The 26206-nt window shown below is 56.9% G+C and overlaps 3 protein-coding genes across 32 annotated transcripts in view; 2 read left to right on the top strand and 1 right to left on the bottom strand.

Annotated features, from left to right (window-relative positions):
* Positions 1-5617, top strand: part of PHF21A (PHD finger protein 21A) — a 172073-nt gene extending 166456 nt beyond the window's left edge. For 23 of the 24 annotated variants that reach the window (XM_059709545.1, XM_059709543.1, XM_059709555.1 and 20 more), the window contains one exon: positions 905-5617. In XM_059709545.1, coding sequence (XP_059565528.1) covers positions 905-1162 — 258 coding nt within the window. In that variant the 3' untranslated portion in view covers positions 1163-5617. The remainder of the gene's footprint in view (positions 1-904) is intronic. The other variant, XM_059709559.1, reaches the window with a different exon arrangement.
* Positions 5613-11499, bottom strand: LARGE2 (LARGE xylosyl- and glucuronyltransferase 2). Of its 6 annotated transcripts, none has more exons than XM_059709533.1 (14): positions 10919-11488; positions 10496-10826; positions 10090-10172; positions 9809-9926; positions 9394-9571; positions 9180-9308; positions 8602-8714; positions 8403-8528; positions 8155-8310; positions 7868-8028; positions 7200-7478; positions 6758-6907; positions 6462-6657; positions 5779-6224 (listed from the first exon to the last, which is right to left on the bottom strand). In XM_059709533.1, the coding sequence occupies exons 1-14, from the start codon at positions 11317-11319 to the stop codon at positions 6018-6020; spliced, it is 2628 nt and encodes an 875-aa protein (XP_059565516.1). In that variant the 5' UTR covers positions 11320-11488; the 3' UTR covers positions 5779-6017. The 6 variants fall into 6 exon arrangements, with proteins under 6 accessions (XP_059565513.1, XP_059565514.1, XP_059565517.1 ...); XM_059709536.1 differs by having other exon boundaries at positions 9180-9284; positions 10919-11486; XM_059709530.1 differs by lacking the exon at positions 6462-6657 and having other exon boundaries at positions 5613-6224; positions 10919-11497.
* On the top strand, positions 9805-22829 carry PEX16 (peroxisomal biogenesis factor 16). Of its 2 annotated transcripts, XM_059709563.1 has the most exons (12): positions 9805-9910; positions 17102-17331; positions 17539-17574; positions 18338-18414; positions 18759-18892; positions 19029-19129; positions 19800-19880; positions 20014-20166; positions 20268-20340; positions 20473-20592; positions 22006-22070; positions 22682-22829. In XM_059709563.1, exons 1-12 carry the CDS (start codon positions 9876-9878, stop codon positions 22738-22740), a joined length of 1164 nt encoding a protein of 387 aa, XP_059565546.1. In that variant the 5' UTR covers positions 9805-9875; the 3' UTR covers positions 22741-22829. The 2 variants fall into 2 exon arrangements, with proteins under 2 accessions (XP_059565546.1, XP_059565547.1); XM_059709564.1 differs by lacking the exon at positions 9805-9910 and having other exon boundaries at positions 17037-17335.
* The last annotated feature ends 3377 nt before the right edge of the window (positions 22830-26206 follow it).

Below are 26206 nucleotides of genomic sequence, written 5' to 3' on the forward strand. Positions count from 1 at the left end.
ACTGGGTGGTGTCCCAGACTTGGTGACGGTTGAGCTGTCCCACTCACCTGCTTTCATCCCTCCCCACCGTCCTACCCATGGCATGCAGGTCTCACTTCTCTTTCCCTGCCTAGCGCAGAAGCCAACAGGTGTGAGAGGCTGAGGGCAAAAGACTACAGGTGACGAGCAGGAGGGGTTCTGTTGGCTGAAGTCTGATTCTCCTAACATCGCGGTCCCGCCCAGGCTCTGCCTCTGAGTTCTTGCCGACCGAGTGATCCTCAGGAGGCCCTCTGGTTGAACACAGACACCCCTGGCTTGTTTTCTCCCCTGAAAAGCTCAGTCCGGTCCTGACCATGTTAGCACCAGCAGCGCGGTGCAAACACCCGCCCAAACCAGCTTCCGCGCGGCTGTGGGAACTTTGTTCTTGTTGTTTTTAATTCTTACCTGAGGATGTTTTTATTGATTTTAAAGAGGAAGGGAGAGGGAGAGAGAAGCATTGATGTGAGAGAGAAATAGCAACTGGTTGCCTCCTATATGCTCCCTGACAAGGGATTGAACCCGCAACCTGGGTATGTGCCCTGACTGGGAATCAAACCTGCGACCCCCCCATGCTCTAACACATTGAGCCACACCGGCCAGGCGGAATTGTGTTTTTAAAATTACTTATTTCATAGTATTAGAGCAGTAATTCACCTTTGGTTTTAAGTCCCAGTGTCAAGTAGAATTGGCTTTTGAACCACTCGTTTGCCCTCTGTCTCTTGCCTCTGGGGCCTCCTCCTTCCTTGGGTGGTGGCTCCCACTCCTGTGGAGCAGAACAGGTCCCGGGCTGCACACTAACCAGTGAGGATCCTTCCACCTGCAGAGGCTGGCAGGCCTGGCAGCAAAGCCACAGGCTCAGTGCCGCCGCCCTTCTCGTTTGCTGCAGAAATGCATGGAAATGAAGAACACCATCCTGGCCCGGCAGAAGGAGATGCACAGCTCCCTGGAGAAGGTGAAGCAGCTGATCCGCCTCATCCATGGCATCGACCTCTCCAAACCCGTAGACTCTGAGGCCACTGTGGGGGCCATCTCCAACGGCCCGGACTGCACCCCCCCTGCCAACGCCGCCACCTCCACGCCAGCCCCCTCCCCGTCCTCGCAGAGCTGCACAGCGAACTGTAACCAGGGGGAAGAGACTAAATAACAGAGCCCTGCCAGGAGAAGCCACGGGATCCCGGCGGCGAGGAGAGCAAAACACTGAAGACTCTAGAACAGCAAAGCCGGATTTCTTCTGGAAAGTACAGAATTCTTTTGGTTCTTTGGTTCCAGAGAGAGAGAAGATGCTTGTGCCAGGTGGCACCAGAGTTTGCCAATTGATCCTTCTTATTCTGTGTGTACATGCAAAGATTGGACCATGTTACATGAAATAGTGCCAGCTGGAGGTTCTTTGCCAGCACCATGCCAAGTGAAATAATATATTTACTCTCTCTATTATACACCAGTGTGTGCCTGCAGCAGCCTCCACAGCCACGATGGGTTTGTTTTTGTTTTGTTGGGTGGGGAGCAGGGACGGGCGGAGGGAGGAGAGCAGGTTTCAGATCCTTATTTGCCGAGCCGTTTGTTTAGGTAGAGAAGACAAGTCCAAAGAGTGTGTGGGCTTTTCCTGTTTCTAAACTTTCACTACTTAAAACCAAAAAAAGGAAATCGAGATTTCACCAACCCCAGTGCCCAGAGGAGGGTTGGGGAGGGAATGGGAGGGAGCCGGGGTGGGAAAAGTATATCAAATAAGCAGTATTTCTTATCGTGTGTGGTGGGCCACTGTGTGCGGAGAGATGGGCACCAAGGACGGCCGTCGGGTTCTCGGAGCACGCGCTTCCCCGCCGTGGGCGCCCCACCGCTCCCCAGGTTCCTTCCCTGCTCTGGCAAATGGGTGTGCGCCCGCCCGTGGATGGTGGGCCCCTTCCCTCTCCAAGAACAAGCAGAGCCAGGCTCAGTCAGCCCTTGCCCAGGGCAGGGAAGAAGGGTGTGTGTGTCGAGGAAGGAAAAAAGGTGGATCAGTGATTTTACTTGAAAACAAGCTCCATCCCCTTTCTATATTTATAGGCGATCCTGAGCGTAGCAGCACGCGACCAGGTGTGTGTGGATTGAATGGAGACGTCTCTCTTTTTCTTTTTTTAATTTTTGTTCTTTATTTTCTTTTTTAAAAAGTTTTATTTTATTGTTTCTTTTACTTTTTTGGTAACAAAAACTAAAATAAGGAATAGAAAAGCTGTTTTTCAGGCTGACAGTCCAGTTAAGGGTAGTCGAGACCTTGCATGGTAGAATAGGAGCCATAGTGTCAGTGAGGTCCAGTGAGTCTGTGTGAGTCCTTGTGTCATCGTCGGGGCACTGTTTTTTATGCAAGGGCAAAATCTTTGTATCCGGGGAAAACAACAACAACTTTTTTTTAAATTAAAAAAGAAAAATAAAAGATATTGAGGTCTTCCTAGTGTTACTTAAATTAAGATCAAGGTAAGAAACATTGTAAAAAAATTACAAAAGTGCTATTTGTTTCCTAAAAACAGTGATTTCTATTAAAAAAGGTGTCAGAACTGGAGAAAATGCTGTGTAGTTATAATTTTTTAGCACAGAACCTGCTGATCATGATGCCATTTTGCTGTGTTTGTGTCTCAAGACTGGTGGGCTAGTCCCCATGCTTTCTGACCTGGGATGGCTGCCGGCCTGCCGGGCAGGGGCGGAGCTCTCCTACCAGCCCCTCCTCAGAGAAGACTGCCCTCTCTTCTTGGTGCAGGGATCTGGGCTCCTGTTTTTGAAGCCCAAATGGAGTGTGGATCGTATCGAGGTCCTACCCACTATCCCCACAGATTTTGCTAGAGCAAAAGGCTGGTGCCTAAATAAGATCCCTTCCTTTGGTGCTGCTCTTGGTCTTTCAGCCACCAGCATTTCGAGTGCCTGGGGGACAGCTTGGAAGGAAACGGCCAGGGAAGCTCATTGGTGCCTCTGCACCCCAGCCCTCTGGGAGGGGCAGGGGGCAGGCTGGCTGCATCAGCCCTTGGTGCTTAGAAAGAACAAAGGAACGCGGTTTCTCAAGGTTCCGTGGTGTGTCAGAGCCAGCGCCCCGGGGGGGCCTCTGCATCTGTCTTGCCTTTGAAGAGAGGTCTAAATGTCCAGCCCCTTTCTCTGCCTGCTGGCTCCAGGCACCGGAGACGGACTTCACTCCACTTTGCCCACCCACAAGCTTCCTGGGTAACCTTTGGCCACAGTCTCTGTGCTTGCCTTGGCTGGCTTGTCTCCTTAAAAACCAGGGTTCTGAAAGGCTCGGACATTTCTGTCGTCTTACCTGTGGAAAATAAATTTTGCCAGGTGTGTGCTCCGGCTGGAGTTCTTGGCCCAGCAGGAGGGAGGCAGAGGCCCGTGCGCCACAAGCCCTCCCAAAGCCCCTCCCCAAAGCCCACCCTGTGCTTCTTACTGGCCAGAGTCTAGGAGGGACAGGAAAGGTCCCATTAACTTCTCCCTCATCCAGTTAGACCCAGAGAGAAAAAGATGGATCCTGAGAGCAAACACAACAGAGAGACACTTCTTAGGTGAAATGTCTCACCTCCACCAGCGATTTTCATCCATCTGCCAGGGAGGTCCCAGGAGGAACTCCGAGGCAGGACTGAGAGGTTGCCTGAGGGGGACGGAGAGGAGCTCCCTTTCCTCATGCAGAAACCAAGGTGCTATGTCTCCTCAGGGAGTTTAGGTAGTGCCTGGACTAGTTGGAGGAATAGCTGGCGGAGGTTCAGAGCCCAGCGCCAGGCTTACCACCCCACCCCCACCCCCCTATTCGGGGGCCGCCTATTCGACTTGTCTGGGCCCAGAAGCTGGGAAACCATCATCACAGAGGCCTCGCTCAGGAAGGAGCTGCCTGAGGATTGGGTGGGGGCAGGACTGGGAATTGGCGGGTGCTTTGCCTGCTGCTGTGAGCAGTCCCGCTGACTTTGCCTCGGGTCAGGGTGTAGATTCTTCCTGAAGTTCAGATGTGAGCCATGTGGGGAGTCAGCCAGTATAGAGTACAAAAATGCAACCCTGCCCAAGCCCCCATTCTGGACTCAAATGTTAAGACACCCCTTACTGCAAAGAAAATGCCCTAGTCACCCAGTCTCCTCTTCCCCTCTGTCCCCCAGGCCTGTGACCACCTGAGAGACGCACTCATGACTGCCCCACCCGAACGGCTCCGCCTCCTCCTCCCTCCTCCCCTTCGTTCCCCACACCTGAGCTGCTGGATACTTCTGAGACCAGCTGGCTTTGTAGTCACTTTAGAGGCCAGGGACCCGCTGGTCTGGGACCAGGTAGCTGCCCACCTGGCTCTTGATCATGGGGCCCATTGTCAGTCCTGTGGTTCGGCGCTGTGTCCTGGAGGCAGTGAAGTCATGTTGCTGTCATCTTCCCGCTCAGCTCACTTTCTTGCCAATGTGGCCTGCAGGTCCTTTTTCTTTCATGGAGCCTGCCCGGGCTTGTCTCCCCTCTGCTGAGCTCATCCGGAGTTCTGCTTTCTTCCTTCCTTATCAGGCCCTTGGGGCAAACCTGCTGGTTGTGCCTGGCAGGGAGGCCCATGTGGGGCCTGCAAATGGCCATGGCAGCCTCCAGCCGGCAGCATCTGAATGCCCGGTTTCCCTCTAGGAACTGCCTCTCGGGTCCCCGTTGCTGCTTAGCTCAGCAGGTGGCATGAATGGGTGCAGTTGCTTCCCCCACGCCTCTCCCATGAGGACCGTTTCTGCTCACCTGTCTGAGTGCACTTGCCTCTCTGCCATCTCCTATTCTTCCTCTCTGGGGCCAGCAGAGCCTCCTTGGGCTCTCGCTCCCAACTCACACAACACACCCTAAGTGGTTTCCTCCCTTCACTGCCTCTCAGGGTGTGGTCTTCTTATTTTCCCAAGGGCTTCATAGGAGACTTTCACTCCAGGGGCAAAAGGCTCTTGGGGTGGTAAGATGGATGGTGGCCCAGGAACATTTTCCAGGCCCTGGGTTCTCGATTCCATGGCCTCTGTTGGACAGAGGCAGCTGTGCTCTGTGGACATGACTGGGCCTCACCCCACCCCTCAGCTGGGCACCGTTGGCAGGAAACAGGAGGCCCATTCTCACCCTGACTCACAGCCATCCTCAGGGTCAGCGCCTGGCCAAGCAGGGAGGGTGGCCGAGAAGACAACTGACCCTCCCACAGATGTGAGGGGGAGGAAGCTGGGAGTTACACCCTGCCTGGAACTGGGGTGGAACTCTTAAAAACAGCCCTTTTCAAGGGAGAGCAGGGTTCACCAATCCCATGGGCTCGCCCTTTCCACAAGGCCCTCTTGAACCCCGAGGACACCCTGTCCCGCACCGCAGCCTTTGGCCCCTGCCCTCCCAGTGTCGTTGGGTCTCAGCCCAGGGTAAGCTGCAGCCAGGAGGACAGAACAGGCAGCCAGAGGTCAGCACGCTCTGAGCAGAAGAGCCAGCCCCCACCTGTCTTTGTCCACACCCTTTGTGATCTCAGTCTTGGTAGAACTTGTATTTGGAGTTTTGTGCTTCAAAGTTTTTGTTTGTTTGATTTTTGTTTTGAGGGGGTGGGGGGGATTCAGAGCAGCTGATCAATTTGTATTTATTTATTTTAACATTTTACTAAATAAAGCCAAATAAAGTCTCTCAGCCTCATGGTGTTGGGTTTGGGGCCAGGGAGGGAGGGCAAGACACACTCCAGTCACAGCCGGGCCCTCCTATGACTCCAGCAAGACTCGGGACCTCCCAGGCACTCCCTGGGCTCATGGATGCCCTCATGCCCCAAACCAAGAAGAACATAAAACAGAGCTTTTAAAACATTAATTATGAAAAAGAGGTGTACAGTTGAGGAGGGGGGAACCAGCCCCAAACCAGCTGGGGCAGAGGGAGAATAGACCCCAGCGACCGAACAGCAAAGGGAGGCCCCAGGCCCCACCCCAGATGCTCCACTGCGGCCCTTCCCAGAGACCTTAAATAATTTAAATAACGGAGTGAGAGCCAAGGCCAGGGGCAGCGGAGAGCCACACAGGCCCAGCCTTGGGAGGTCAGGGAGCCTCAGGCTGCTGCAGGGCAGTGAGGTATTTGAGGGCAGCAGCCCCATAGTGGCGGGACAAGTCCTGGAGGAACTCATCCTTAAGGGCCTGCAGGCAGCCTCGATAGGTGGTGCTGGAGCGGAAGCGGGAGATGTCGAGACTTGGGGTGTGTGGCAGGTGGATGGTGAAGGCCTCTGGCAGCACCAGGAACTCGTATTCCTGCAAGGGTAGGGCAGAGCAATGGTCAGTGCCTGGGCTGGGGGATGGGGAGCAGGCTTACCCAAGAGCCTCTAAGAGCCAAAGCCAGGCCAAAGGGCGGATAATTGTAGTTCTACAGAAGGGTGGGACTTCCTATAGTGCTGCCTAATGGGGCGGTGTGCCATGCCGAGACACGGCGAGCTCCCCGGGCCTAGAGGTATTTAAACCGCAGCTGGAGACGTTAAGGATCCCCGTCACCTGTGCATCCAGCTCCATGATGTGGGCCACCTTGTTCCAACCAAAGCCCACAAAGCGGGGGTCATAGCGGGGACAGTCACGGGGTACCACCACGTAGGGCTCATAGTCCACAGCCCATTGCACACGGTATGGGGCCTGAGCCTCCCGCCAGCGGGCATAGTCTGTGGGCGCGTGACCCCGGGGCCACTCGTGGTACCTGTGAAGGGGGACAGGGCAAGGAGCCAGGCTGAGGCTAGGAGCTTGTGGGTGGAGGGGGCTGGTGTGGGCAATGGGGACAGAGCAGTGTCCTCTCCTACCTGAAGGTGTAGACAGAGCCAGCGTCTAGCAAGGCCAGCAGTTCAGCCTTGGAAGTGGGGAAGCTGAACTGGTAGTGCAGGGTCTCAAATGCTGGCACCACCAGGGCCGCCTTCCGCCTGCTGCCCAGCTCCAGCTGCTCAATGGAGGCCCTGAGGAGGCAGCACCGTGAAGGAGGGACGGCTCTGATTCTCTTGCTTTCGTTAGCCAGGGGCCCGACTCTGAAAAGCTAGCTCACCCTGACACGCACTAGCAGACAGACATGAGTGGGACTGCTGTGGGAAGCAGCCCATCCCCACCCCCGCCGCCTCTCCTATGGCAGCCCAGAGAGGAAGTGTGACCCGGCCCTAAGACAAACCCCATTCTACAGAGAACACGGAGGCCCAGACAGGAGCAGGGACTCACTCGCCTGGGGTTCTGATCCCAACCATGTACCCCACCCACCTGAGGTAGTCGTAGAGGGAGTAGGCAGGCAGGAAGTCAATGTCGCTGAGGAAAACATAAGGCGTGAGGGCCTGGGCCAAGGCCACATTGCGAATCTGGTTGATGGGGTAGAGGGGACCCTCACGGTACACCACGTGGTAGGCCACATCCTGCCGGGCAGAGAGCACCTCCGAGGCCTCGACGAAACGCAGGAACTGCTGGGCTTCTGCGTCTGTCAGATACAAGGCCAGGCTCATGGGGCCCGGCCAGTGCCTGCACAGGGCCTCCAGCATCTGCAGCCTGGGGTGAGGCGGGTGGTCAGCCAGGGAGGGCTGGAATACCTTCCAGGTTAGCTGCTACGGACACCCCTTCCAAGCCCTTTTTGAGCTGGTCTTACTTAATCTTCACAATTACCCCACTAGGTGGGTCCTTCTCATTGGACAGATGAGAAAACCGAGGGCAGATAGTAAGACCCGCCCATGGTCCCACAGCTACAGAGGAGCGTCCCCAGCGGTCTGAGTGATTCCCAAAGCCCATGCTCTTTCCACCATATCCTGTGTTTCCTCACTTCGGGAACTGCTGAAGTGCCACGCCCCGAGAGCTCTTCCTTCTCCCAAATGCCACCTGCCTCTCAAATGCCCAGTCCCAGCCCACGCCATGCTCTCTGGGGCTGCCTTCCGCATCCTCACCGGTCCATGGAGAGCTGAGCCACAAGGGTGACATCGTGGGGCCGGGGAGGCGGTGGCTCATGGGGCAAGAAAGTGATGTGCACCCGGTGCACAGTGAGCTGCTGCTGCCGGAACTCAAAGCAGGCATCTTCCTCGTTGAGTTGTGCCAGGGCCTGCTGCAGCTGAGGGGATCGAGGGCAGAAGGACCAGGCTGGGGCAGGAAGACAAGTCCCCAGACCAAGCTGGGTCCCACCAGAGCAGAGAGGGACAGAATCTCCCCAAGGCCAGGGAAGGCGACTCCCTCTCACCTGCTCGGCCTCAGGTGGGCGCGGGCTGGGGCACCCAAAGAGCTCTCTCCGCAGCAGGTTCCCATCGTGCTCCAGGAAGGTCAGGTAGAGGTTGCGGAAGAATTCCACATGCTTGTTCTTCACACGCAGCTTCTTCGGTGAGTTCCAGTGGATCGCCTGGGACCGGGAGGGTATCAGTGGGGGGATGGGAGCAGGAGTCCCCATCCTTGGCCCACTACCACCACTCAGCCCCCCTCAACCGCGCTCACCTTGATGTCAGCCGCCTCCAAGTAACAGCGCTCAGCCAGCGTGTGGTCAGACAGCTGCACATTCCAGACACAGGGCAGGGGCTGCACCAGTGCCGGGTGCCCCTTGATTACAGCATTGAAGATGTCCTGGGCAGAGACAGCCATCTCACCTTGGCCCTGAGCCTGCCCCACCCCTACCCAGGGCTCCCCTGCCCCAGACCTGGTCGGCCAACGAGGTGGCGGACAGGGTGAGGAGCTCCTGTGTAGCGGTCAGCTTCCACATCTGCTCCCAGCCAGCCTGCCGCAGCCGGTCCAGCCACAGGAGGATCACACCTGCCCACAGGGAGAAGAAGTCACCCCCACCTGGGACGACCCGGCTCCCAGAGCCAGGGGCATGACGGACTCTTTGGAATGTTTATTTTTTGACTTGCTGGTATTTTCTGTCAGACAGGAGCAAGGACAACCTCTATAAACACTCAATCCTCTTGGGGGTGAAGGAGAGTCACTGCATAGCTTCCAGAGCATGTCCACAACCATCTACTCACATTCAGTGATCCGGGGGCTGGTAAACTCTCCATTTAATGGATGAGAAAACTGAGCCACAGAGAGACCAAGTGTCTTGGCCAAAGTCATCCAGCATGTACAGCCAGGGTTGGCACTGTCTTCTGGCTCTTCTCCCCGTGTTCTTTCTACAGCACTATTCTTCCTGGGGGCTTCCTAGCATTCTGTGCCCTGCCCAGTCCCTGGAGTCCACGGGCCAGTGGCCGCCACCACCACCACCACCACCACCATCCCCACCTGTGTTAAATCCCCTGCCCAAGGCAGGCCAGGGCTTGTGGTTCCTCCAGAGGTTGCCCAGGTACCAGTCGCTCTGATTCTCCACAAGACCGATCACCTGCTCGTCTGGGAGGGGAGGGCATGAGGGAGCTGCTTGAGGCTCAGGGCTAGGCCACAGGGGGGCTTGGACGGGCCAGGGAGGAGGTTTGGCTGGGGCAGGTCGCAGGCCTCTCACCAGAAAAGTGAGCAAAGAGTGCCCAGAGCTCGGCAATGTCGGAGGCGAAGGTGACATCCGTGTCCAGGACAATAACCCGGGCCAGGTCAGGAGGCAGGGCACCGGGCAGCACTAGCTTCATTAGCCCGTAGAGGCCAGAGTAATGCTTGTTGGGGATCCAGGAGACCTGGGGCTGTGGGTGGGAAGGGCAGGGCATGAGCCTGGCAGAGAAGATCCCATGAGCATCAGAACATACTCAGTGTGACACCAGGAAAAGAAGGCATGAGCGCCGGGAGGGGTGAGGGATTTGAGCTTGGGTAGGTGTGACGGAACTGTTCCAGGCAGCTAACCTCTCCTCTCCTCCCCCCAGGCCCTGGGAGGAAGGGGAGGGGGGCAGGCTGGGGAGGAGGAGAAGGGCCAGGGCTCCTGCCTTGAGCTCATCGGCGTCATAGAAGCTGACGCGGACAGCGGGCAGCATCCATGTGTGAAAGAGCGTCTCCAGAATGTTCCTGGCCACGGCATCGGCCACCAAGTGGAGGTGCAATGGGTTTTTCCTTTGGGAGGGACAGGGGAGGAAGGCTGGGAGGGCCCAGAGAAACGCACGGCCAAGCCCCACCCCAAGCGGCTCCGAAGTGGAAACACCAACTTTGCAATCCGGCTCAAGGCTTCGTTCTGCCTCCACTCCGGCCGCCCCTCCCCCTCCACACCTGGCCGTACCTGTAGAAGAGCAAGGACTTGACCAGAGTGACGACGTCTCGGCTGGTGTGGTGTCCTGCACACACGATGGCCACGTGCAAGAGCTGGGGGCGGGGGAGACACTGAGGTTGGCAGATCCGGCGAGGACCCGCGGGCTAAGGGGCTGGCCTGGCCTAGCGCGGTGCAGCCCCGCCAGGCAATGGAGCTGGGGAGGAGCAGGGGGCGGGAGGGGGCAGCGTCCACCCCCGTCATTTCAAAGTGGGGAAACTGATCCCTGTAAGGGGAAGTGCGAGGCCCTGGCGCCCCCAGCTGGCTGGCCGCAAGGCCAGGTGTGGGGATTCCCACGGGTGGCCAGGTGGCCGCGCGGGGGGTGGGGGGAGGGGGGCGCGCCCCGGGTCTCCCGCCGCCAGGGGCCCTGCACACCTACCTCGCACCTGGGAGGCAGCGGCCGCGGCAGGACGCAGTCCGAGCGGTTGTGGCCCCCGGGGTCCGTCGGCGGGTCTCGGTCGAGGGCAGCAGCCCCCCGTGGCCGCCCGTCTTGGGGGATCCGTGGCGCCAGCGCGCAGAGGAAGGACCCCGCGCCGCCCCACGCGCGGCGCGCACACTCCAGGTCCCCGCCGAACAGGAGGAAGCCGAGCAGCAGCAGCAGCAGCAGCGCGGCGGCCCCCAGCGCCCGGGGGCACCCTCGGGGCAGCATGGCCGTCTGCGGGGCGCTCAGGGAGGGGCGCGACCCCGGGCCGCGGGCTCCATCGCGGGCCCTAAGGATCCGGGAGGGAAGAGGAGGGTCAGGCGTGGGCGGCGGAGCCCCGACGGCCGCCCGTTCCCCTCCCGCGCTGAGTCGCCGCCTCACCTTCTCCTGCGGCTGGGGGACCCGGTCCTTTCTCTTCCAAAAGCCAGGCGGGGTGCCGGGGAAAGGGGGGTGAAGGCGCAGGCCAGCCCCGTCCGAGCAGGAGCCAGCCCCGCCCCCAACCTGGGTTCAGGTTTCACCTCCGCTTGACTGAACCCGAAGGGGCGGGGAGACCCCCCGGGGCAGGGAGGCCTGGCCCCGCCCCCCACCGCCAGCGGGGCAGGAACCCAGGAAGCCTGCCCCCCCCCCCACTCCCGCATAGACTGGAGGAAGTGGGGGGCCGCCGCCGGGGAAGGCTCAGTCCCAGGTACCTGCTCTGAGCCCATCCCCTTCTGGGCTGCTCTGGGGCCCCACCTCCTCCCCTTCACCTCGCGTGGGGGTGGGGCCTTGACCCGGGCCGGCATGAAAGGGGCTGCCGGAGTAGGGAGGCTGGAATGCCGCCCCTGGGTCAGGGGCACCTGCTCCGGGAACAGGAGGCGGGGACACCTGCTGCGGGGACTGGAGGCGGGGCCGGCCGAGCTGTGCCCTGGAGCCACGGAGCACCTGAGTCCCTCTCTCCTCCCGGATCTATGCGCTCCATCCCCCCCGCCCCCACCTCCCGCTCAGACCAGGTGGCCGGGCCAAACCCGGTGGGGGCTGGGACCGAACGGCCTCGGGAGGGTGGCCTCTTGCCCAGGAACTGGCGAGAGACCTCAGTGACGCGGGGCCTGGATTCCCCGGCTCTTTCCTGGGTGAGGAGCTTGTGCGGGCGCCCGCCTGGGTCTCCTCCTCTGCTCCCCACCCCGCACCCCACTGCAGGCACCAGCCTGGGCTCTGCCCTGAATTGGGGAGGGGGGAAGGAGGGGGGGCGCTATGGACCACGAACCACAGCCGCGGGTGACTGAGCATATTACTCCGAGCCAGGCTCTGTGCCGTGGTTCCACAAGCTTCACCGCAGTCACCCCCACACGAGCCCTGGACACGGGCGCTCTCCTCCCCAGAGTTAAAGTGACCTGTTAGAACACCGGGGCTTCTTCCCCAGGCGCCACCCTGCGGGCGGGTCCCTGCTGCTGCTCCCTGAGGGCTTCCTGCCCCAGGACTTGCCCTTGAAGTTCCTTCTGCCTGGATTCTGCCAGATTCCCTAAGGCCTGCCCCTCCTACCACATTCCCTAGATTGACTTTGTCTCTGGGACCTCTTGAGATTGGGCCTTGTTGATATGTAGATAACCTGTCTCTCCCATAGCTGCTGTCTGCTCAAGGGTCTGGGTCCCAGCACCCAAGCAGAGCCTGGCACCGGCCACGTACTCAGTAAGTGGTGCTGAAAGAAGATAGGACCCACTGGGCCTCTCCCTGGCCTGGAAAAGGGCCCAATCTGGGTCTTTTAGCCCAACATCCAGCTCTAAAAAGTGAGGGCCTGGGAGGTCCCAAGTCCCCAAAAAGCTGAAAAAAGCACCCCAGCCTAAGACCCTCAAATCTCCTCTGAGAGGCCAGGATGCCTTTCTCTGGGAGATGGGGGTCTTTGGGCCTTTGGAGGCCAGCGACAATGGTTGTCATGGAGATGGATGGCAGCTCCTTGTAGATCTGGGAATTGGGAGATGAGGGGTTGCAGGGGCCACCCAGGCATCTGGAGCTTTGAGCCTCCAGCCCCTCTGTCTCATCTCCAGCCTGGAGCTGAGTGGGGAGTGGGTGAATCCCTCTGCAAGACCCTCAATAGACTCTCTGTGGGGGTTAAATGTGAGGGAGCAAGTAGGGTACACAGTCAGGGCCTGCCAAGGGAGTTTGTGGGGGGAGCTGGGTCAGCACCTGGGACTGAAAGGGACTGTGGTCACTCACAGTGCTGGCCCCACCCCTTGCTCAACCTTACCATTCAGGGGAAACTGAGGTGCTGAGATGCCTGCCGGGCCTCCAGGAGGTTCAGGGTGTGGAGGGGAAAGGGAGACGGGTATGAACATATAAAGTATGCTGGTCTTCTAGACCTGAGACCGGTTTGCCCAGCACTTTGCTGTGTGACCCACTCTCTGGGCCTCAGTGTCTTTATCTGTACCTGTTGGTCCTCTGTGGCTCAGGGCAGAGTTAAGGAGGGGAGACCTGGCCCAACCTGCCCAGAGGCCCTTCCAACCCAGCAAGGTGATCAAATCCAGGCAGTGGCCCAGCAGGGAGGAGCTGCCCTGGGCGCCACCAGCACACAGCCACTCTTTGTCTCTGGGACCTAATTAGGCCCAGGATCTGGAGAGGAAATTCAGGCAGCCCTCCTGCAGTCAACCTGGCTGGGTCCAGGATCCCCTCCCAGTGGTAGAGGTGTTGTAGGCAGTTAGACTGACATAAGCAGAGCAAGGACAATGGGCCAGGTATAGAAGATCTTCGGGGTGGAAAGCCACAGGTGCCTAGCGATAATCAATTGTAGAGCGGGACCTTTCCCCCAGGGTGACCTTTCCTCTGCTAGCATATCACGGTCAAGGTTGGAATCCCCTGACCTTTCCTCCCTAGAGATAACACTTAGGTCTTAAGTTGTATTTCAGCTCCAGGTTTAGATAAGCATAAAACCAGCCATGGCTGACCAGCTGCATTGAATAATGACCCCCCCCCCTTCCTGGTGCCAGCCAATCAATCAATAGAGACTACAACCCGAATGGACACACCTGGAAAGCTACTGAATATTCTAAGATCTTTTCCTGAGACCTCCCCTAAAATATCTGCCCTTAAAACCCTTAGGACAGAGGGCCCAGTGCGCTATCCCTCCTGGGAGCACATCCATGCTTTCCCTTTCCCTTCCCCAGGCACATTACCATTAGCTTCCACTCCCAAGCTCCAAGGGCCCTTCCTTTTCCTCCATAACTTATTTCCTAAGCCCATTTCTTTTAGAAATCACTTTTTCTACCTCTTTAATTTACCCAATAATTGTTCTCTTACAGCTTGGGTCTGGACTCTGAATTCTTTCCTAGCCAGAACCCAAGTACTGAAGTTGCTGACCCCAGGTTTGGTCTGACCCCTCTCCCCCAACAGACATAATGGTGCTGCTCCCGCCGCCTACGACCGAGGGAGGCAAGAGAAACAGGCTCAAGCCTAAGAACCCCTCATATTCTGTCTGGAGGAGGCTGCCCCTCTATTTTCCATGCCTCTCTCCTTTCCAGAAGCACAGGATCACACACTCTCCCTGCAGACTCTTCCACAGCCACAGAGGGTGGGAGTGGAGGTGTGCCCACTGGTGAGGTTTGGGGAACAAATTCATTAAGATGGTAAGGTACAGGGAGGAAGGGGAAAAGAGCCCTACACCAAATGCCCTGAGCCCTGGTCGTAATTTAATGCCCGTTGCTAACTTGACTCATAACCAATGGCTCTTGTTGGGCTGTGAGCCATAGGAGAGAGAGCACTGCCACGAGAGACCTACACTGTTGTCCTTTTGGCCAGTGCCATTCTGTCTGATCTGGGACCAGTCCTTCCCCCTCCTTGGGCCTCTTATACCCCATCTGTGGAAAGGACTTCCTAGCAACGTGGCAAGGCTGCTAAGAAGAGCTGCGTGAGCCGGCATTCAGGAGGTGGTGAGAAATTGTGCTAGTGGTGCCCACGCCCACCTCCTGTATTCTCCAAGGCCTTTGCCTCTCTGGAGAGCACCGGACACATCTCCTTGGGTCTTCATTCCTTGGTCTGAGTAATGTTAACGTAAGAACATTCAAACCCGTAAAGAATTTTTGTGAGTTTATTTGAGCCAAACTGTCGACAACTGCCGGGAAGCAGTGTCTCAACGGATTGGGATAGTGCGCTGGAGAATGGCGGTTTTCATCTATTTTTACACATTGCAATCAAAGGAGGAGACGTAGGTGGGTTACATGAAATCCATTGGTGATAGAGCAAATGGGAGAAAGCAAAGCGGGGAAACCTCTGGTGCCCAGGCACATTAGGTTGTGCCCCAAGGGGTCCAGAAAAAGGGGAGTTACAAGTTACCCAGACATTTCAAGGATATCTCTCTATATAAAAGCCTAAGCGACCAAACGACTGAACAACCCAACAAACTGTCGACCCTCTGAGCAAACTGACCACCAGGGGGCAGATGCTCAACACAGGAGCTGCCCCCTGGTGGCCAGTGCTCTCCCACAGCTGGAGCACTACTCAGCTGATAATTGGGGCCCAGAGGCAGGGCTCATAGCTCGAAGGCGCAGCTGCAGTGTTGGAGTCTCTCCCACCTCCGTGGCAGCGCTACTGCGGCTACTGAGCGGCAGCAGGCACAGCAGGGCTGGGATGAGTGGGAGCAGTGCCCGGCCTGGGCTCAGGCTCCTCCCCAGCCGCCTGGCACACTACTACATCTTCAGGGGATGTCGGACTGCTGGTTTTGGCCCGATCCGAAACTGCAGTCTGACATCCCCTGAGTGGTCCCGGGTTGCGAGAGGATGCAGGCCAGGCTGAGGGACCCCACCAGTGCATGTATCTGTGCACCAGGCCTCTAGTGTTATTATAGATGCAAAAAGACAGATAGGCTCAGTTAAGGTAAAGGTTGGCCTTGTCAGTGAAGATACGGCCTAGGAGGTGACTACCCACCATAACTGCTTTCGTGAACATTTAATTTCAGACCATCCTTTGTGGTTACTTTAGGTCTCTGAGTTTGCAAGACGGCCATGCAGGCCTCCCCTGAGCTTGTCAGGTCAGCATGTGGCCCCTTTCATCCAGTCGGGAGGGCAGCTGTGATTCCTTGCCCAAGATAGAAGAAAGTATGCTGGGGAGAAGGCTCGAGGGAGTGAGTGCAAGGAGGGGCTGTGGCTTCCTGGTGAGGTGTGCTGCTTAAAACACCAAATGGTCAGATTAGACCAGGATTCCAATCTTGACTGGGTTCTTCTTCTTCTTCTTTTTTAATCCTCACCCGAGGATATTTTCCCATTGATTTTACAGAGGGTAAAAGAAAGACAGAAAAATATCAATGTGAGAGAAACGCATAGATTGGTTGCCTCCTGCAGGAGCCTGCAACTAAGGTACATGCCCTTGACCCAAATCGAACCCGGGACCGAACCCGGGACTGAACCCGGGATCCTTCCACTGAGCCCAACCGGCTAGGCAGCCGTGGGCCCGTTTGAAATGAATAAAACTAAAAAAAAAAAAAAAGACCGTACCCTTTTATGTAATGATGTTTACTTTGAATTTATATTAGTTCACACAAACACTCCACCCATGCTTTTGTTCCGGCCCTCCGGTCCAGTTTAAGAACCCATTGTGGCCCTCGAGTCAAAAAGTTTGCCCACCCCTGGGCTAGGGCTTGACTGGGTTCTGAAGCGGATCCTTCCCTGTCTGGAGATGGTATCTGGTGGAGGGGATTGGCTAAAATGACGTATTACCGTTCTCAGGTACCACACCTGCCAGCAGCCCCGCCCCCTTCTCGCAGCCAATCAGCAGCTGCCCCGCCTGAGCGTTAGTTACTCGCGCCTCTGGCCACTCTTCTCCGGGCGCTGCCCCTTTCTAGGAGGCTACTGGGAAGGGATCCCCAGGATTTGCCTCCATCGCTTACGGAGCAGCTGAGCTCCGAGAGGTGCGGACCAAGTCTGCCCGCAAACCATTTTACAGATGGAGAAACCCGAGGTCCAGAGAAGGGAAACTCCCCAGCCGAGAGCCGAAGCTCGGGCCAGGGTTTCTCCACGGAGGTGGGAGTGCAGGTGCGCGCTCTTGGTGGGCAAAGTCCTTGCAGGAGCTTGGTCCGAAGCAGGGCACTGACGGTGCTGTCCGGGGGAGGGAGCCTGCGTGGGGTGCAGGATCCATCGCTGCCTCCGTTTCCCTAGCACTCGACGGGAGACGTTGAAATTGGCGACACGCGCGCCTGCCGAGACACACTCCGACTATATTAGACTCTCCCGGCGCCCCCTCAAGTCTGATGGAGGCTCCTTTTCGCGCGCTACCTCCCAGCCCTTTAACACCCGGTCCCCCCGTTCGAGCCTCTCGGCGTTCTATTGGAAAGACTCTAGGCCCCTCTAGAACGTGAGGCCCAGACCGCCGTGGAGCTGGAACTGCGCATGCGCAAGGACAGCCAACCGGGAAGGCGGAAAAGCTGGTCCCGACTTTGTTGAGCTGCCTGGGTGGGGCGGGGCGGAGATTGTGTTAACCAATGACCTGCAGGAGCAAGGAGGGCGGGATTAGGCTCTCGGTTGCTAGGCGCTACCTTTGGGGGAGGCAATGTAAAAAGATGGGTGATCTGGGATTCAATGGCCCTTCACGTCACCGTCCTTCCAGACCGCGGAAGTTAAGCAACGGAGAGGCGGGCCTAGCACCGGAAGCAGGAAGGAGGGCACAGGAAGCCAGGCGCCGCCACCACTGGCACAGGCAGTCAGTGGGTCTGTCGGTCCCAGGGCAGGATGGAGAAGCTGCGGCTCCTGGGCCTCCGCTACCAGGAGTACGTGACTCGTCACCCGGCCGCCACGGCCCAGCTGGAGACGGCAGTGCGGGGCTTCAGTTACCTGCTGGCAGGTGCCACCCCGACCTTTGACCCATCCCTTTGAGGCTCTGACCCCTGACCCCACGGGTCCCCTTCCCGGAGGAGTCGGGGTAGTGGTCCCGGTGCTGGAGAAGTTCCTTCCAGGTTCCCGTAGAGCGTAGGGAGGGGACATCCAGGGACCCACGCCCGCAGGGTGGGACAGCGCTCACCGACGCCTCCTTCTGTGTCTTCTCAGGTCGCTTCGCCGATTCGCACGAGCTGTCAGAGCTGGGTGAGCGGGCTCAAGGGGGTGGGGGGTGGGGGGCGGGAGGGCCCCGAGTGCCTCCCAGAGGGGGGCCTCCCCAAGTCGCAGTCCCGGGCTTCCCGTTAGGTCATCCTGTGCTGTGACCGACTGGCACAAAGGCCCAGCACCCACTCTCCTGGGCCCTCGTGTCCCCGTAGCTGAAAGACAGACCTGGGCTCCTTGACCGGTCAGGCGGCTGGACCAAGGGCTTTCCTTGCCTTTGCCCAGTTAATCCTCCCGACAGTCATCTAAGGTCAGTGCTGTTGTCCTCAGTGTCCAGTTAAGGGAACAGAAGTTCAGTGAGGTTAGAGAACAGCCTCTGATGATCCCAGATCCCAGGATCCCCAGACTGCCTGCCTCTGTAGTGTTTGCCCAGTGAGTCCTGGAGGTGATGGTGCTGAAAGGAAGAGCTGGGTTTTGAAAGGTGGAGAGGGAATAGGCTTTCAGGGACAGGCTGCAGAGAAAGCAGAGGCCAGGAGGTGAAACCACACATCTGTGGCTATTTGGAGCACAGTGGGCAGTTCCAGGTTGGTTTGTCCCTGAGATCATCCTTTCTTGTTCCGCCTGCCACACAAGATCCTATTGGGGAGTGTGGAGCTCTGAAGAAGTGGGCAGGGAGGCAGGTTGGTTTCCACATAGTCTGTGGGTGGCTGAGCACAGCAGGTGATAGGTGATCCAGGCAGCTCTGGGGAAAAGGTGAGGAGGTGGAGGCTGCAGAGCCAGCCCCTCAAGACCACACTCTACCCCTCAGTGTACTCTGCCGCGAACCTGCTCGTGCTGCTCAATGATGGGATCCTGCGCAAGGAGCTTCGGAAAAAGCTGCCTGTGGTGAGAATTCTGCCAGGAACTGAGGGCGGGAAGCATAGCGACTCAGGAAAGAAATGGTAACAACCAACCTGTGTGCGTAGCACATGCTATGGTCTCATAGAATACGAGACCTGCCTCTGTCCATTTGAGCCTCGAGTCATCTCATGGGGTGAAGTGTCCAGGTGTCAATGTCCCCATTTCAGGTGAAGAGACTTTTTTAGAATCATGGAGTAGCCTGTCCCAGGTGGAGAACTCAGGCCTTCACATTTGGAAAGGGGAAAATCCACCTCCTGTCAGAGGAGTGCCCTGGGGGAGGCTTGGGAGGAGAGAGTATCCCTTGATCTCTTGGCCTGGGGTTCTTGCAGTCGCTGTCCCAGCAGAAGCTGTTAACATGGCTGAGCGTGCTGGAGTGTGTGGAGGTGTTCATGGAGATGGGGGCCGCCAAGGTGTGGGGTGAAGTGGGCCGTTGGCTCGTCATTGCCCTCATCCAGCTGGCCAAGTATGTTGGGACTGTGGAGGGCAGGCCCTGGGTGGGGGTAACCAAGGCCAGCTGTACAGATGGGGTTCAACAGCATACCTCTGCACCCCTGCCGGCTAGTCACCTCCCCCCCAGCCCTGCCATACTCCCAATCCAGGGCAGTACTGCGAATGTTCCTGCTCATCTGGTTCAAGGCTGGCCTCCAGACCTCACCCCCCATCGTTCCACTGGACAGGGAGACCCAGGCACAGCCCCCGGGTAAGCTGCTTCCCACGCTGGGGTGGAGTGAGCATGGGACTACTCTGTGGATTTAGTGCTGACCCAGTGAATCTTGTCCATTAATGGAGCACATCTGTCCCCGTCAACTCGTTTGTTCTCATCACCCTGCATTTTACAGAGAAGAGAGAGAGAGAGAGAAATTAGGTTGGGACAGAATCAGAACTCGAACACAGGACTTCTGACATGAGAGTCCTCATCCTTTTCTGTGGTCTGCATGACGAGGGGACAGTGCATCAGCAGGAGATGGGGATCCTGCCAACCTCGTCTCTGGGCCTGCCTCCGTATTCAGAACCCCAAGCTCATGAGGCAGGACACCCAGCAGATCTATCCTTTCAGAGCTGTGGGCCCATCACCTATTGGGCTCTGAGCCTCATTCTCCTGGCCTTGAATGGAGGCCGTTCTTTGCTTCTCCTCTAGATCATGTTGAAAGCCAAGGATTAAGAAGATACAGCCCCTCTAGTGCTGTGGTTTCTGTAGATGTGGTTGGGTTCTCGCTGCTTCAGTGTCCTTGCCTCAGCTGCTGCCTTCGCACAGGCTCATCCATTCTCCCCTTAGCCCATGAACCTTCATTCCCTGCACACATACTCTTCGCAGGCTCTGCTGGAAACATGTCCCTCTGACAGTATGGCCTTCTGTCTGTCCCTGCTAGATGGTGAGCACAGTGGTAGCGGCCAGGAGCAGTCATACGTGGGGAAGCGGTCACACAGAGTGGTGCGAACGCTCCAGAACAGTAAGTGTAAGACGTAGCTGGACTGGGCATCTCAGTGCTGAATCATCATGGGCCTGAGGGCCTGGTTCTCATCACCACCTGCCCTCCCCATGCCCAGCCTGGGCCTGGCTTCTCATCTGCCCTTGTGTTCTAGCTCCGTCCCTGCACTCAAGGCACTGGGGAGCCCCCCAGCAGCAGGAGAGACGGCAACAGCAGCACCAGGAGGAGCTGAGCGTCACCCCCACTCCGCTGGGGCTGCAGGAGACCATTGCAGAGTCCTTGTATATTGCCCGGCCCCTGCTGCATTGTATCCTTAGCATGGGGCTGCCGCCGCTTGGGGGTAGGGATTGACAGGAGGGAGCAGGGCGGGCCCCGTGCTGGAGACATCCTTGACGCCTTGGCCATCAGTGCTCAGCCTGGGTCTATGGGGGCAGCGGTCGTGGAAACCCTGGCTCCTATCTGGTGTCGTGGATGTGACCAGGTGAGCCTGGGCCTGTCTGGGGTCTCCACTCCCTCCTCCAGGCTTTGTGCTACAGGCCTGGCCCCACCTGGGCGGGCAGGTGCCCCTATTCTTCCTGTTGCTGGTCCTAACTGTGTTCCCTCATCTCCCCAGTCTGAGCCTCCTGAGTGACAGGAAGGGCCTGACCCGGAGGGAGCGGCTGGAGCTGCGGCGTCGGACCATCCTGCTGCTCTACTACCTGCTGCGCTCCCCATTCTATGACCGCTTCTCCGAGTAAGGGCCCTACAGCGCATGGCGAATGGCGGGGCCCACCCTCAGCAAGGGAGAGAGGCAGGAAGTGGGATACCAGTGTCCCAACCCTTGTTCACGCCTTCCTCCCTCCCTCTTCCCCCCTCCCAGGTTCACTGAGCACCTGCTGTGTGCTGTCCTGGGATGTGGTCACTTGTTCACTTATTGGATCCAGCCTAGACCTGCTCTCTGAGCTCTAGGGACCACCAGCCCATGGGTGCAGGAGCTTAAGCAGTTGTTGGCAGGAGACACAGAGGACCGTGCCCAGGGATGGTGGTGGGCTTGGGCTTGCCACACCCTCCAGGTCACTTGCACATTCCTGTCAAGTAGTTTGGATTATCCCCACTTCTTACAGGAGGCACTTGAGGTTCAGAGAGGTTGGGCAGTTTAAACAAAGTCACCCAGCTGGCCAGTAGCAGATCCGATCCCCACAGCCAAGTTCTCTCTCGGCCTGACCCTGGCCTTGCCCCACTTTGTCACCTGTGAGGGTCCAGAGCTCTTAGCCTCATCGGACACAGGGAGGCCTGTGGGGACAGCGGGGGAGGACGGTGTGGTGCCCAGGGCCAAGTCTCCCACGGGCCGGCCAGGGTGACTGTCTGAGGTCTGACCGAATCTGAGGAGGGGTCCCTGTATAGCAGTTGGGGTGTGAACAGCAGGAGGTTCCTGGGACCCCTCTGTAGGTTTTAAAAAGTACACCGCTTCCTGTACTTCATATTATGACCGTGCAACTCCTGTCTTTTTCTGAGACGGTAGAAAGCACGTTTATGTCATGTTTATTATCACCTCCGTGAGGAGAACTGTCTGGCAGGTTCTGCTTTCAGATAAGTTTGAAAGCTCACAAGGCACTAAAGCCAAACCCTCTTCCATATTCAGGAGGCTCACAGGAGCCTCATGACCTCCCCCCACCAACCCCACCAATTGCCTGCACTGTACAGAGGGAACATCACAGCCCCAGTCTCTCGACAGGCATTTTGAAACAGTGATTGCAGAGGTGGCTTCCCAGGCTCCAGCTTGGCTCGCTCTCCGCTGAGCTGATCAGCCTGGCACCCTCAGAGCAGTGCTCAGACAGAAGGGTCTAGAAACCAGTCAGAGAAATTCCTTGTTTCCCCAGAGGACAGGAGCAGGGTGCAGTCTGGGAAGGCACAGTTTTTCTTCCCCTTTTCCTGTTGTCACAGAGACAGTAGGGTCTCCCTGGAGCTGTGGGGCATCCCGGGCCCATGGCTGGGAGCTATGCCCGAGGTCTCGTCCTTCGTACTGGGGTCTGTCCTTGCCCCATAGTTACTTTCTGTCTCCTGACGCACTGCCTGCAGTCAGGTGGTCGGTGAAAGCGTTTTAGCACCCTCATTTGCAGGGACCCGGACACCCCACTCAGCCTGCTCCCTGTTTATCTCCTTGCAGGGCCAGGATCCTCTTCCTGCTCCAGCTGCTGGCAGACCATGTCCCGGGCGTTGGCCTGGTGACAAGTAAGCATGGGGCGGGGTGTGACTGTTACAGTGTGTTGTGGATCTCATGCATGGCCCTGTCCCCCTGTTTTCTCTTTGTCTCCTTGTAATTTGGTTCTTGCCACCACCAGAGAGGGGGCGGGAGGTCACGTTAGGTGGGAAGAGCTCCTGGACATGGGCCGGCCTGGTCGGTAGCGCCTTGGGCAGCTGGAAGGAGGGTGTCTGGCGTGGGAGGAGTTAGACCTTATCAGCCATCAGCCTTTTCCCTGCCTCCATGTCCTGGAGTGACATGAGACTCTGGGTGGACACACTCTGGCGAGATTGAAGCCCACTGGGCCGCTTGCAGATTCCACCTCAGCAGAGAGCCACTGGGCTGGGCTGGCAGCGTCTGTACAGCTGGACACACTGGGTGGCTTCTGAGCATGAGCATGTAAATGGAGACAAAGATCGCTGCTTTTACTGCCTCCCAGGGGTGAAGAGGTGAGGGTCAGTCTCCAGGCCGTGTAGATGTGAACAGCTGTACTTGAGCAACAGTGGCTGATAAGGAACCTGGGCAGAGCAGAGCCAGGAGTCTGGCCCTCAGTCCTGAATTTGTGTCTATTCATTCTCTCTCTCTCTCTCTCTCATTGCAGAGCCACTCATGGATTACTTACCTGCCTGGCAGAAAATTTATTTCTACAGTTGGGGCTAACAGACATCCGGGAGTGGGGCATGGGGAGGGGCAGGGGGAGCCTCGGCCCTTCGGTCCCCTGGGCCCTAATAAAACTGACTCTGGCAGTATCCAAGTCTGTGGCCTCTCCCTGCCCGCAGCCTGGGGCGCCTGGCACTCCCACCCTGGCCAGGCTCGGTGCTCAGCCCTGGGCGCCACCACAGCCCTCTAACACCTTCTCAACTTTGGCTGCACCCTCCAGTGGTGGAGCCGCTGCAGCTGTACCTCGTCGCTGGACCAGGCAGCCTCTGCTAGAACTGGGACCCGGGTTCCTCAGCCACAGAAAGCTGGCCTTGAACCTCGAGCACGGGGAGCTGCTTGTCATGGCAGCTGCTGCGGGAGTAAACTGCCTGTCTCACTGGTCCCTGGTGACAAGGCTGAACCCAGGCAGTGATGACAGCTGCCTGCCTGTCTTCCGACCAGAGCCACTGTCTGCCCCTTTCCCCTGCAGGGCCCTGCTGCTCGCCAGCCTCTGTGAGGGAGCCTGGGGAGCGGTGGCCCAGCGCAGTGCAGTGTGGCACCGCAAGCCCTGAACTCCTAGTCGAGAGCAAAAGGCTTTTCTTTGGGAAAAGAATGCCAGGCACCAGCCAGCACTGGGGTTGATGCTGGGCTGGAAAGAACAGCAGCCTGAGCAGCTCTGGGGGGAGCTGGGTGTAGGTTCTGCCTGGTCTTTCCCTTTCCTGCCCCCCTGCCCTGCCCCCTTTTCCCTGTAAACAGACCGCACTGTGCTGCTGGTTTCTAGCCAGATGGTGGTCCCTTAGATTCTGAGAACTCCGTCTGCCTTGGATCTGTCGTGCCTTACCTCCTAGACTCCCAGGTGAACGCCCCCCCTGCCCCCCCGGCCCCTGCCCCCAGCCAAGGGGCCAGCCTTTCCTGGACTGCTTTCTTTTTTTATTTTTTCTTTTTTTAAAAATTAAATCTTTATTCAGATTACAGTTGTTCCTCTTTTTCCCCCCATAGCTCCCTTCCACCCATTTTCCAACCCCCGCCCCGCCCTCACCCCCTCCACTGTCCTCATCCATAGGTGCACCATTTTTGTTCAGTCTCTTCCTGCATCCCCCACACCCCTTTCCCCCCCAAGAATAGTCAGTCCACTCCCTTTCTATGCCCCTGATTCTATTATAATCACAAGTTTATTCTCTTCATCAGATTATTTATTCACTTGATTTTTAGATTTACTTGTTGATAGATGTGTATTTGTTGTTCATAGTTTGTATCTTTACCATTTTCTTCTTCTTCCTCTTCTTAAAGGATACCTTTCAGCATTTCATATAATACTGGTTTGGTGGTGATGAACTCCTTTAGCTTTTTCTTATCTGTGAAGCTCTTTATCTGACCTTCAATTCTGAATGATAGCTTTGCTGGATAAAGTAATCTTGGTTGTAGGTTCTTGCTGTTCATCACTTTGAATATTTCTTGCCACTCCCTTCTGGCCTGCATAGTTTCTGTTGAGAAATCAGCTGACAGTCGTATGGGTATTCCCTTGTAGGTAACTGACTGTCTTTCTCTTGCTGCTTTTAAGATTCTCTCTTTGTCTTTTGCTCTTGGCATTTTAATTATGATGTGTCTTGGTGTGGTTCCCTTGGGATTCCTTTTGTTTGGGGCTCTCTGCGCTTCCTGGACTTGTAAGTCTATTTCTTTCACCAGGTAGGGGAAGTTTTCTGTCATTTCTTCAAATAGGTTTTCAATATCTTGCCCTCTCTCTTCTTCTGGCACCCCTATAATTCGGATGTTGGTACGCTTGAAGCTGTCCCAGAGGCTCCTTACATTATCTTCGTATTTTTGGACTCTTTTTCTTTCATTTTGCTTTTCCAGTTGGGTGTTTTTTGCTTCTTCATATTTCAAATCATTGACTTGATTCTTGCAATCCTCTAGTCTGCTGTTGGGAGTCTGTATAATATTTATTTCAGTCAGCGTATGCTTAATTTCTAGTTGGTCCTTTATCACAACCTTGAGGGTCTCATTAGATTTTTTGAGGGTTTCATTAAGTTTATCGGCGGTTTCTAGAAAATTCTTGAAAAACCTTAGAAGTGTGGTTTTGAACTCTATATCCAGTAGTTTGCTTTCCTCCATTTCTGTCATTTGTGTCCTGTTTCTTTGTCTCTGCATTTTTTAATGCTTCGCTGTGTTGATAGAGTGGCTTTCTGTACTAGGTGTCATATAGGGCCCAGTGCCTCAGCCTCCCCAGTTACCTGAGGTAGACACTCTTGGTGCACCCCCTTGTGGTCTTTGTGCACAGTCTTGTTGTAGTTAAGCCTTGATTGTTGTAGGTATCACTGGGAGGGATTGACCTCCAGGCCAGTTGGCTGTGAGAATCAGCTGTGTCTGCAGTGGGAGAACTTCTGTGCTGGAGACACCCCTCCGGGGAAAGACTTGCTTCAATGGGGCTTTGGTGCTCACTGAGTCTGCCCCCACTGTGTCCTTTATGAATCCGAGGAGCTGCAATCTGGATGGTGCCACCCTGACCACTGGGCACACTGGCTCCTGGATCTCTAAGGAGGTGCTAATCTAGCCTCTGCCTGAGGCTATCCAGCAGGAGCCAGCTGTGATGCAATGCAAGTTCCCCTGGGGCCTTGGGCCAGCTGCAGTTTGTTAGGTAATTATCAGATTGCAAAAGGGCCAGGCCTTTCATATGCAAAAGCCTCAGTGGCTTGGGCAGGGCAGGGTCCCAGGGGACCAACAGGGCGGAGCAAGCAGTTATGGCTGCTCTCAGTCCTGCCCTCAGAGGTCCTGCTTCTCAGTGTCCCGGCAATCGCTGCAAGCACCCCCCCCCCCCCCCCCCCGAGAGAAAGCTGCCCTCGAGTTCCGACCGATGCCAGACAGTCCAGTTTCTCCCGTATGAGTCTGGGTCCCCAGAGACTCGCCTGGAACTGGAGCTCAGAGCTTGAGACTCCCTCCCGATTGAAAAAGACAACCGTGTCCTCAGCCGCCAACCCTCTCCACATGCACCTCTGTACCCCTGTATTTTACTTCCACATCACACCTCCTCTGAGTCTCGGTATGCTTTTCTCTTTCCTTCTAGTTGTAGAATTTCCACTCAGCCAGCCTTCCTGTGGTTCTGGACGATGTCCATTCCGTCTTTTAGTTGTATTTTTGAAGTGGTTGTGCGAGGCAGCAATCTCCGGTGTTTACCATCTTGGTTTCTCAGTCCAGGAGCATTTTGTTCTGGACTGCTTTCTCCAGTGCCTCAGAAGCCACCAACCCCAGACCCTGTCACAGCTTGAGGCCCACAACTTTCCCTGTGTCTACCAAGGATTGCTGGGCACTTGCTCTGTAGCAGGCTCTGCTTTGTGCAATTTGTTCAGAAATGAGTACAGCACAGTTCTTGCCCCAGCTCCCAGCAATCGGTGGAGGAGACACATGTAAATGCATGCAGTGTGCGGGTCGCTGCAGCGAGTGCAAGTGTCTGTGAAAAGTAGTCTAGCCTCAGGGTGTGTTCCGGCTCAGG

Source organism: Myotis daubentonii, chromosome 9 (assembly GCF_963259705.1).
Source record: "Myotis daubentonii chromosome 9, mMyoDau2.1, whole genome shotgun sequence".
Lineage (NCBI taxonomy): Eukaryota > Metazoa > Chordata > Mammalia > Chiroptera > Vespertilionidae > Myotis > Myotis daubentonii.

What these genes read in the sequence shown, in the direction of transcription:
- PEX16 (XM_059709563.1), top strand. Translation starts at nt 9,876, where the DNA reads ATGTTCCTGGCCACGGCATCGGCCACCAAGTGGAG. An exon ending in GGGGCTTCAGTTACCTGCTG is followed by an intron (nt 17,332 to 17,538) that starts GCAGGTGCCACC and finishes GTGTCTTCTCAG; the next exon opens with GTCGCTTCGCCGATTCGCAC. An exon ending in TTCGGAAAAAGCTGCCTGTG is followed by an intron (nt 18,415 to 18,758) that starts GTGAGAATTCTG and finishes GGGTTCTTGCAG; the next exon opens with TCGCTGTCCCAGCAGAAGCT.
- LARGE2 (XM_059709530.1), bottom strand. Translation starts at nt 11,319, where the DNA reads ATGCCGGCCCGGGTCAAGGCCCCACCCCCACGCGAGGTGAAGGGGAGG. An exon ending in TCCCCCAGCCGCAGGAGAAG is followed by an intron (nt 10,827 to 10,918) that starts GTGAGGCGGCGA and finishes CCGGATCCTTAG; the next exon opens with GGCCCGCGATGGAGCCCGCG. An exon ending in ACTCTTTGCTCACTTTTCTG is followed by an intron (nt 9,309 to 9,393) that starts GTGAGAGGCCTG and finishes AGCCTCAAGCAG; the next exon opens with CTCCCTCATGCCCTCCCCTC.